The sequence below is a fragment of the Kryptolebias marmoratus genome, linkage group LG4, assembly GCF_001649575.2.
Source record: "Kryptolebias marmoratus isolate JLee-2015 linkage group LG4, ASM164957v2, whole genome shotgun sequence".
NCBI classification, from domain to species: Eukaryota; Metazoa; Chordata; class Actinopteri; order Cyprinodontiformes; family Rivulidae; genus Kryptolebias; species Kryptolebias marmoratus.
Window position 1 is genome coordinate 16,590,501 of NC_051433.1, and position 10,039 is coordinate 16,600,539.

The window sequence follows — 10,039 nt, forward strand, 5'->3', positions numbered from 1 at the left end:
AAAAAAATTAAATAAAAATGTGCTGACGAAAGCAGGACACATGTAAAGTTGTTCTACAACATTTAGGAACAGACAGGTTAATCAATCTGAACTTTGCAAGAAAGCAGAAGCTCGTTAATATTAAGAGCAAACTCTGATTTCTTGGATTATTGTTCCCTAAAAGTGCCCTTACCCAAAACTGAAAGGATCCGACGCAAGTCTCAAAGGAGTTGGTGACACTTTAATTAGAGGAATGACTTGCGCAAAAGAACAATCAGCAGTAGTAGAATTGTTTCTATTTAATGACCAGACTCTACGTCACAATGGAGGAAATGCTTAATTATTTATTTCTCATTCAAAGACCTGCGCTGGAAGTTCCTTTAATTGCATCACACATTTCCTTTTCCTGTAATTACACGTGCGCATGCAAGCAAGTTCATGTGTCTTTTTCTGTGTAGGCTGAAAATACCTGGTAAAATCCCCCTCAAGCTGCTATAAGAGGAGAGAGGATGGAGGCTCAGAGATACACCTTCACTCAGGCTCTTCCTCTGCAGGAGCTCACAGGTGAGTCTGAGCACAGGTGCTCTTACCGTTCATGCTGGATGAACGGCAGGCGCATCGGTTTTCTCGTATACTTACAATATTCTTCACGCTGTTCATCAATTAGTGACTTGATATTGTTGTGGAAGAATAAGATTTGCTGGTAGGCACTCTGAGATGTCCTCATTAGGTGTATCAGAACTATCTGTTGATGTTAGGTTAGGCGATCCTCTAAGCGATCTGACCTTCCAGTTTTACGAATAAGCTTAGTTTAAGTGAGCACTTTCTGTCGAATTAGGCTAGACAGACTGCCTCTTAGATCTTCTTTCGTCTTAGACAGCATGATCACCCCTGAGTGTTCCTCTGAAGAGGTTTTTAACCAAACACGTTGTCCCTCTGTCAGCTTTGCCACCAGGTAACCACAATGATCCAGACGCCGCTCGGCTCCTTCGTTGTCTCCCTCCTCGTCCTCCTGGGATGCCTGTGCAAGGCCGCGGAGGGTCGGACTCTGCACGTGGACGGCTGCTCTGCCAACGTTCACTTTCACGAGCTGCGCAGGCAGTACACCGACATCCGATCAGACGCGGTGAGTGCGACACCCAGAATGACGGGCAGATACTTGGTGCAGGGTCAAGAACAGCAAAAAGTCTGACAGTAAATGGTTTTAATGGAGTCTTTTGTGATTTCCCCCTGACAGCTATCAGGAGACAACGAGATCGAGGTGAAACTTCTGGACACGTCTCTGATAAAAACCCTTCAGGTGAGGTCTTTCGCTTGTGCTGTGTCGTCACCTTTGCCCTGATAACATCAGCACGCAGAGAATAACACTTGGCTGTTTCCACCAGGAGGGTCAGACATGCTGCTTCCTGCGTCTCCTGCTGCGCTTCTACATCGAGAGAGTGTTCAAGAACTACGAGTCCTCTCACCCGCACCAGCAGCGCTGCTCCAGTGCCCTGGCCAACGCTTTTGTCAGCATCAGAAGAGACATGCACAAATGTGTAAGTCGGCCGTCTGACATCCCTGTTCCTAACGAATGAGATGTGTCGTTATCGGAAGTTGTTCTAACGCTCGTCCTGATCTGTGCAGCACTGCCACTGTGGAGAAGAAACCCAGAGAACACTTGACTCAGTCCACACCAAGTTCGATAAGGTAAACTTCATTCTTTTTACTCAATATTGATCCTTGTCTTAATGCCCCAGAGTCACACTGAACATAGATATGAACATCTGAGAAACACTGTGATGTAATAGGATCTTAAAGGTCAAGTAGATTAAAAAACATGAAAATCCTTATAGATAAACAGCATTGATCTTTTTTTTTTTGGTAAATCTTTAGTTAGCATTAAAAAGGTCAACAAATATAGACTTAAAGGGATAGTCTGGTCATCTTTGAAGTGGTGTTTGATTAAATAGTTATCAGTAGTTATCAGCTGTGACAAAATGGAAAAAAATCTTCATCCAGGCCAGGGTAATGGCTAACAAAACAAGGGCGTCTTTTATTATCATTTTCCAGGCATATGAATCGGTTATTAAATCTCAAAACATTTGCACGACGTCATTTGTTTTGTTGGTTTATTATTTATCAAACCAAACACCTGTGTTACCAGGTGTGTGTGTGTGTGCGCTGAGCAGTGATAGGCCCTGTATTCGCCGAGGCTGCAAATGTATCAGCATGCCTAGTCGGGGCAAAAGTTCACTCGAGTCCTGGGGGCAGTGAAGCCATCGCAGCCTCAGCACCATCAGCGTAATGGTCTACGCTAGGCACATGTACGTTCACGTAGGAACACCGGCGGGGTTCTGTTGCGAAAGCAGCAGCAAACTGAACGAGTGGCGTCATGGAAAAGTGTTTAAAATTAGCTAATGCAGCGTTCTCTCACACTGGTACGCAATTTTTAGGAAAAACCTAAAAATCAGGCCCTTCCGGCCTTTTCTCCATGCTTTGTGCTCAGTGAGTTCACAGCTGATTAGGAAACTTTTGTTGATCAAGGATGGCCAGACCTTCCCTTTAACTCTTGTTTTAGGTGTCATTGATAAAACTAGTCAGTGCTCATCATTAAACCTTTTTCCTCTCTTCTCCTTCAGCTTCAGATCCAGCCGGCAGCACATAAAGCCGTAGGAGAACTGAACACACTTCTGGACTGGATGGATGGACTGAAACAAACGGAGTAAAATGTGATGTTAAACCTGGAGAACACAGACTTGTTCATTTCCCCCGTTGTAGCATTTTGCATTTCCCTGTTGGTACTTGAATTAACTTAAAGTTGTGTGTTTTTATCCACTACCGCGTGGACTGTTTGAATTAATTTAATAACTTATGATCGACGTGATTTCTGGACGTTTGTACACAGTTCAGAAATCAAAAATGGTGCAATGGTTTCTGCATTGTGAGATTGTAAATAATGCTTTTGTTGAATTCAAACACTGTTTGTGTTCGAGCTGTGATACAAATAAAAAGCTGTTGAGTTTTAATTTCGAAGCGTCGTCTGGGCTACATCTCCATCTAGTGGTGCATTTTTAAAATGCTGTGTTTCAAGCAAAGACTCAAATACAAACACCCACTTTAGTCCATGTTAATGCAACATTGTGCAAAAGTCTTAAGTCACTCCTCATATCCATATTTTCCTTCCGAGGAGCCAGACTTCCCTGTAACCTTTTAAAGGGGTCCTGATTCTTAGTTCTCTGGGTTTTTCTGCAGCTCTTTAAAAGTTTGGCTGCTTTTTCATTCACTTTCAGCCCACTTTGACCATTTTCAAAAGATAGGCTTTTGCTTGTTGCTCTTTGAATTTTAAATTGTCTCTTTAGGCTCTTTGTTTTCAGCAGCCTGTCACAAAAAAACATTTCATTCCCATTTCTGCAGCTGAATTTATGAAAAATACCAAAGATATCAGTTTGACTGAATTAACTAGTATTTTAGCAGCAACTAGATGTTATTAGCTGACAACCTTACATAAAATAAATGATGAGCTAACAGATTAAAGACATGACCTAACTTTTAAGCGGCACAATACTGTGTGCACTGTCATGATCATTCAACAAACAGACTGAAAATGAGTTAAGAAGCAGCAAAAGCTCAAAGAAAAACCACTGAAAGACCTTCTGAAAGCCTGGGGATTATATTGATCAAGACCACTTTAAAGGATTAAAAGAAAATCTGGCTCCTTTGAAGCAAAATAAAAGAAAATTAGAGCTGCTTTACAATTTTTGCACAGTGCTGTAAATTTGCTGTTTCCCTATTTTGCTCTTATAAGTAATGAATAACTTTAACATGCAATCTAAACAAATATGTAAACTTTTTTTACACAATACTTTAATTTAATCTGCAATGAAAAGCAAATGATAAATTGTTTTATTTTTAAAAAGTGCAGTTTTCAGACAGATCCCTAAATAAATGCATTCTTGTTGCTTTGCAGGTTACCTGAACCTCCCAGATTTATTATGTCCAGGTGTCCAGCAGGGGGCAGTAGAGCACCTGATGGTTGATCTGTTCCTATTAGATAATTGCTTAAATTGGTTGCTTTATTCAGACTTTATTTAAACTTTTTATGCTTTTTATTGTTCTTTGACTGCGGTGCAACAATCTGAGTCCAGTATAACTGGAAGTATAAACATATAGATGAGACAATCACTTGAAAAAAATTTATTTTTTAAAGTTCAACTATATTATTAAACTGTAAAGGGCGGGGGGATCAAACACACAAGAGAGAATCAGACAAAACTTAATTTACTCTGTGACACCAGCTGTTTGTGATTTGATAAACCTTCCTTAAATAAAAGTCGATCTGGAGGCAGATCAGGTCAGCCTGTCGTATTTTCCTTTCTGTAAAACTTAGCATGTGATCAGTTTCCTTTACTGATCTGATGATTCTTTGGTGAAAACTGAAAAGAATTGATGCACAGAAGCGGCAGAAAGTTTGGTACCTGCAGACTCATTCTGAGACTTTACTTACAAAATAAGAACTCAAATATGTAATAAAAATACTCTTCCCTGAAAAATCAGTAGCCTGCTTGTGACTAATTTACTAGAATATCGTAGAAGTGTGAATGATGCAATGACAGTAATAATTATTGTTGAACTGAGCAAAAACCTATATGTTTGCTGTTTGGTTGTATAAATCGAGGCGATGTGAAATAATAGAACTGTTAATTTATCTGTTAGTTTTTTGTTTTGTTTTCAACTATATGATTTCATTTTTAGTGTACTTTAAATACTTATTTGATTCTCTGACAGGTACATTAAATACATATAAATAGTTGTGTTTCTTCCTTTTTATTGTTACATTTGTTATAATACATCTGCAAACTTGTATAATTGAAAAAACAACATTGTTTAAAGCAGATTTGATACTTTGTGGAACCACTTTTTTGCTGCAGTGCTTCTGTAAGACTTTTGGAGTTTGTCTCGGCCTGCTTTGCGCATCAAGAGACTGAAGTTTTTGTTCATTCTTCTTTGCAGAACAACTGCAGCTCAGTCGGATTGGATGGAGAGCATCTGTGAACAGCACTTTTCAAGTCTTGCCTCAGCTGCTCAGAGGGATTCAGGGCTGAACTTTGACCCATGATCATGCTTTGATGTAAACCATGCCACTGTAGCTCTGGCTGGACGGTGAACCTCCTCCTCAGCCTCGGGTCTTTTACAGCCTCTAACAGGTTTTCTTCCAGGATCGGCCCGTGTTTAGCTCCGTCCATCTTCACATCAGCTCTGACCAGCTTCCCTGTCCCTGCTGAAGAAGAGCATCCCCGAAGCATGATGCCACCACCAGTATGTTTCACAGAGCAGGTGGTGTGTTCAGGGTGATGCACAGTGTTAGCTTTCTGCCACACATGGGGTTTTTGCATGTAGGCCAAAAGGTTCAAGAGGGAACTGAGCTGCGAGACAAAACTCTCTGTCTACGTTTCTACCCTCACCTATGGTCATGAACTCTGGGTAGTGACCAAAAGAACAAGATCTCAGATACAGGCAGTCTAAATGAGTTTTCTCCACAGAGTAGCTGGGCTCTCCCTTAGAGACAGAGTGAGAAGTTTGGTTGTCCGGGAGGGACTCGGAGTCGAGCCGCTGCTCCTCCACATCGAGAGGAGCTAGTTGAGGCGGTTTGGGCATCTGGTTAGGATGCCCCCTTGACGCCTCCCTAGGGAGGTGTTCTGGGCATGTCCAACTGGGAGAAGACCCCAGGGAAGACCCAGGACATGCTGGAGAGACTATGCCTCTATGCTTAAGCAGCTGCCCCCAGCTGACTCCAGAACAAGCAGCAGATAATAGATCAGTGGTCTCCAATCCTGGTCCTCGAGGGCCACCATCCTGCATGTTTTACTTGTTTCTCTGCTCCAACACACCTGATTTGAATCAATGGGTGATTAACAGGCTTCTGCAGAACATGAAGAGGTGATTTAACCACTGAATCAGGTGTGTTGGAGCAGAGAAAGAAGGAAAACATGCAGGATAGTGGCCCTCCAGGACCAGGATTGGAGACCCCTGTTATAGATGAATGTTTCAATTTATATCTTGATCTGAGCAGATCTCCTTCTTCCATGTTTGCTGTGACTTTATAGGGCTTCTATCAAACTGTAAACAGGAGTTCTTACAGCTTTCTTTGAACAACAGCTTTCTTCTTGCTCTCTTCCATAAAGGTCAGATTTATGGAGCACACAACTAATATTTGTCCTGAGGACAGATTGTCCCGTCTGAGCTGTGGGTCTCTGCGGCTCCTTCAGAGTTACCACGGGCTTCTTAGCTGCCTCTCGCCTGTCAGTCCAGATGGGCGGCCATGTTTTGGTAGGTTTGCAGATGTGACATACTCTTTTTATTTTCACATTGAACAGAGCTCTGTGAGATGTTGAAAGCTTGGGTTATTGTTTTATAACCTACCCTGCTTTAAACAACTTTATCCCTGCCCTGTCTGGTGGGCTCCTTGGTCTTCATGATGCTGCTTCATCACTAATTTTCTGTAACAAACATCACGCAGATAGTGTCTATTTATTAATGATTTGGTGACTTCTGGAGGCAGTTGGTTGGATTTTAGTTCAGGGTATCAAAGTAAAGGGGGAGAAACACAAAAGAAGGCCACATTTTTCTTATTTTTATTGTTTTTTCTTTTAAAAAAAAACATGTAATTTTTTTTCCATTTTACAATTATGTGTTACCTTGTGTTTGTCTATCACATAAACTCTCAGGAAAACACACTTTGAAGTTTGTGATTGTAACGTGACGGCATGTGGAAAACTTCAAGCGGTATAAATCCTTTTTCAAGGCCCTGTACAGATGTGCCATACAGGTATGCATTTATAAAACTCATGCTTGATATTAAAGGACACAACATGAGAGAAACGAAGAGTGAAGTGAAGAGCAGGTTTTAGAAACGAGCAAAAACAAATGTACTCATGAGGTAAACATCTTACCTGTTGCAGATAGCTCTTTCAGCAACCTCAGCTTGGAGAAACAGAGTTGAATTCTGACCAGATTTACAAGTCCACTTTGGTCTAATTACAGGTTATATAATAATAATAATGTGTCTAAAGAAAAAGACAGTGTAAAGTTCAGTTTAGACTTTTAGTTTAACAGATATTAACACATTATTTACTGTCTATAAGAGTCTTAATGTTTCAAATGACTTTTTACCTTTAGTCAGAGGTCAAATGGGACATTGAGCAACAAGAGCCACATGATTGAATGATGTACCAAAACTTAGTTGGTTTTCGTTTTTATTATATTTAACAAAAAACACTCTGTCTTTCAGTTATTCATGTGATGATTTCAGTAAGTTGATGACTAACACCCAGGTCATTCTTCTAAAAATCACCTTTCTAGGTATGGTCAGTGTCCAAAAACCATCAAAACATTCCTCAAAATTTCTGACACACACTTTTCTGTCTGTCAACAACAACAAAAGGTCTGGTGACACCTCGTCACGTATGATATCGGATTAGTAAGCGATCCATAAACAGCGGAAGTGTGTATGACTGAGTATGACACAATTCAGGAGGGAGAGAAAAGGAAGCATGCTGCTCTTCACGTTTCTTTCCTCGTAGACAGAGTGCACACATATTAACACTGCAAGGTCAAAGTTCAGTTTCATGTTGTAGTAACGCTTCGTTCTTTTGAGTTACCTGGGTGTCCGGCTGCTCCTTCCTGGCTGAGGGCTGCTGACAGCCTCATTGGACTGAACCACATGCTTCATGCCGCAGGGGTGTTTTGGGGTTTATTTCATTGTTTGGTATTAGTTGTTATGTGGCAGCTATTTTGTTTCCCCCTTGTGTGTCCATATGGTTTTAGCTAAACCAGTATTTAGGTTACCTTTGGTCGCATTTCAGTGGGTCAGTTTGTCTCATGTCTGTTTGAGGCTTTGTTAGTTACGATTTTTGGAGTCTAGTGTATTGAATTGACCTCTTTTATTGGTATGCCTGTTTAAGTGTTGGTTCTGTGAACTATTTTTCATATTTTGGGGGTAAATAAAAACCCACTTTTGGAATTAAACAGCTGTGTCCACCATGTTGTACTGCTTGGTCCCTGACATCCTTAAAGGGATGCATATCGCCGGTGTGGTGGGAAAGTTTTTTATAAGACAAAAGATGACGATGTTATGTCCGGTTTCCAAGTTATGACTATGTTATATCGAATTCCACGGCCTATGAGTTTTCACCAAATGACTCAGTTTCTCTTCATGGGAATCAGACTGACCTTGTTTCCTGTCTCTCCTCCTCGCCTTCAAACATTCCTTTATATTCGATATAAGCTCCTGCTTGGACTCTGGAGGTAGAGCTTTGATTCAGAGCTTCCCGTTCGGAGCTGGGACTCTGATGGTAATTGTTAATTGTCTTTAAGGGTCTCTGTATGTCGTCAACCATACATATATATAAACCTGTTTGAGTGATTTCATCTAACAGTGGCTGGAAATTGATTTTTTTTCCACGACACTGGTCACTTTTCACTTATATTTAGACTAAGATCATCATCTGTTCTCGCACCGGTGAACATTTCGGTTTTATTAAAACAATCAAGAGATTACATTCAGGTAACATTACATATTTGGGCATCAATATTTCTCCTAGATTGGAAGACTTAATTAAAATGAATCATATTCCACTTTTAAAGAAGATTGAAGATGATCTCACTAGATGGGAATCGCTGCCCATATCACTAATGGGCAGAGTTGCCTCAGTAAAAATGATGATCCTACCAAGAATAAATTATTTATTTTCAATGATCCCAAATAAACCTTCAACTAAATGGTTTAAGTCATTGGACTCCTTCATATCCAAATTCCTTTGGAAAAGCAAAACTCCACGTATAAGTTTAAATGCATTACAGAAATCTAAAGATACCGGAGGATTAGAACTTCCCAACTTCTATCACTACTATTTAGCCAATAGGCTACAATATATTTCCAAATGGATTAGTCCGAATACATTAGATGAAACTTGGTTAGACATAGAACAAACTTTATGCAATAATATTAGGTTATCATATCTACCGTTTATTAGCACAAATATAAAAAAACACGCTTGCTTTAAAAGCATCACCATTAGTTCATCTCTGACAGCATGGTGGGAATATCAAAAAATGACAAAATCTTCATTAATCCCCTGTAGACATACACCCATCTGGAACAATCCTGACATCCTACAAGAAAATATCATGATAAACTTCACTGGTTGGAGAGCAAAGGGAATCGAACGCCTGGAACACTTATATGAAAATGTAGACTTTATTCCATTTAATAAATTAAAAATAAAATTTAACATGGAAGATAAATACTTCTTAGAATATCAACAAATTAAGTCTATCATAAAAAAGAAATTTAAGCTTAATAAAACTCTGATAGAAACACCAGTTTGTGTGTTAGAGTTCCTTAATCTCAAATCCCCCAAATTAGTATCTAAAATATACAAGAAATTGTCTAGAATTAACGACTCCATAATGCTACCTACAAAAAAATGGGAGTCAGATTTATCAATCAATTTTGACCAAAACACCTGGTCTCAAATATGTTTAAAGACATTTAAATTAACTAGAATCTCCAATTTACAATTAATTCAGTATAAAGTTCTCTATAGGGTACACTATACGGGTCAACGAATGTTTAAGATGGGATTTACATCATCTAACAAATGCTCACAGTGCGTTGACAATATTCCTGATGATTATATCCATGCATTTTGGTTCTGTCCACCCGTTCAGAGATTCTGGGTCCAGGTCTGTGAAGACTTGTCTAAATGTTTGAAATGCAATATTCCTCTTTCTCCGTCTGTTTGCTTACTGGCTTCCTTTGAAGACATCTCCCTGGAGAAAAATACATGTCGCATGATTTTCACTGCCTTATGCATCGCAAAAAAAACCATACTTCTAAATTGGAAAAATAAAAATAATCTTAGCATTAATCAGTATAAAAATCTTCTGTTAGATCATATTAGTCTTGAAACAGCATCTGCCGACACATTGGATCAATCTCTTTGGGCTCCCTTAATCGGCTCCGTCACATAGTGAAGGTGGGTGGTTTGGGGGCTGGCCTTGTGGGCCCTTGGGGTGG

The 10,039-nt window shown here is 39.9% G+C and overlaps 1 protein-coding gene across 1 annotated transcript; it reads left to right on the plus strand.

Annotated features, from left to right (window-relative positions):
• On the plus strand, positions 1-2,987 carry il19l (interleukin 19 like). Its single transcript, XM_017415850.3, has 6 exons — positions 1-543; positions 923-1,105; positions 1,217-1,279; positions 1,365-1,517; positions 1,606-1,668; positions 2,601-2,987. Exons 2-6 carry the CDS (start codon positions 944-946, stop codon positions 2,685-2,687), a joined length of 528 nt encoding a protein of 175 aa, XP_017271339.1. The 5' UTR covers positions 1-543; positions 923-943; the 3' UTR covers positions 2,688-2,987.
• The last annotated feature ends 7,052 nt before the right edge of the window (positions 2,988-10,039 follow it).

What these genes read in the sequence shown, in the direction of transcription:
- il19l (XM_017415850.3), top strand. Translation starts at nt 944, where the DNA reads ATGATCCAGACGCCGCTCGGCTCCTTCGTTGTCTCCCTCCTCGTCCTC. An exon ending in CCGACATCCGATCAGACGCG is followed by an intron (nt 1,106 to 1,216) that starts GTGAGTGCGACA and finishes TCCCCCTGACAG; the next exon opens with CTATCAGGAGACAACGAGAT. An exon ending in CTCTGATAAAAACCCTTCAG is followed by an intron (nt 1,280 to 1,364) that starts GTGAGGTCTTTC and finishes TGTTTCCACCAG; the next exon opens with GAGGGTCAGACATGCTGCTT.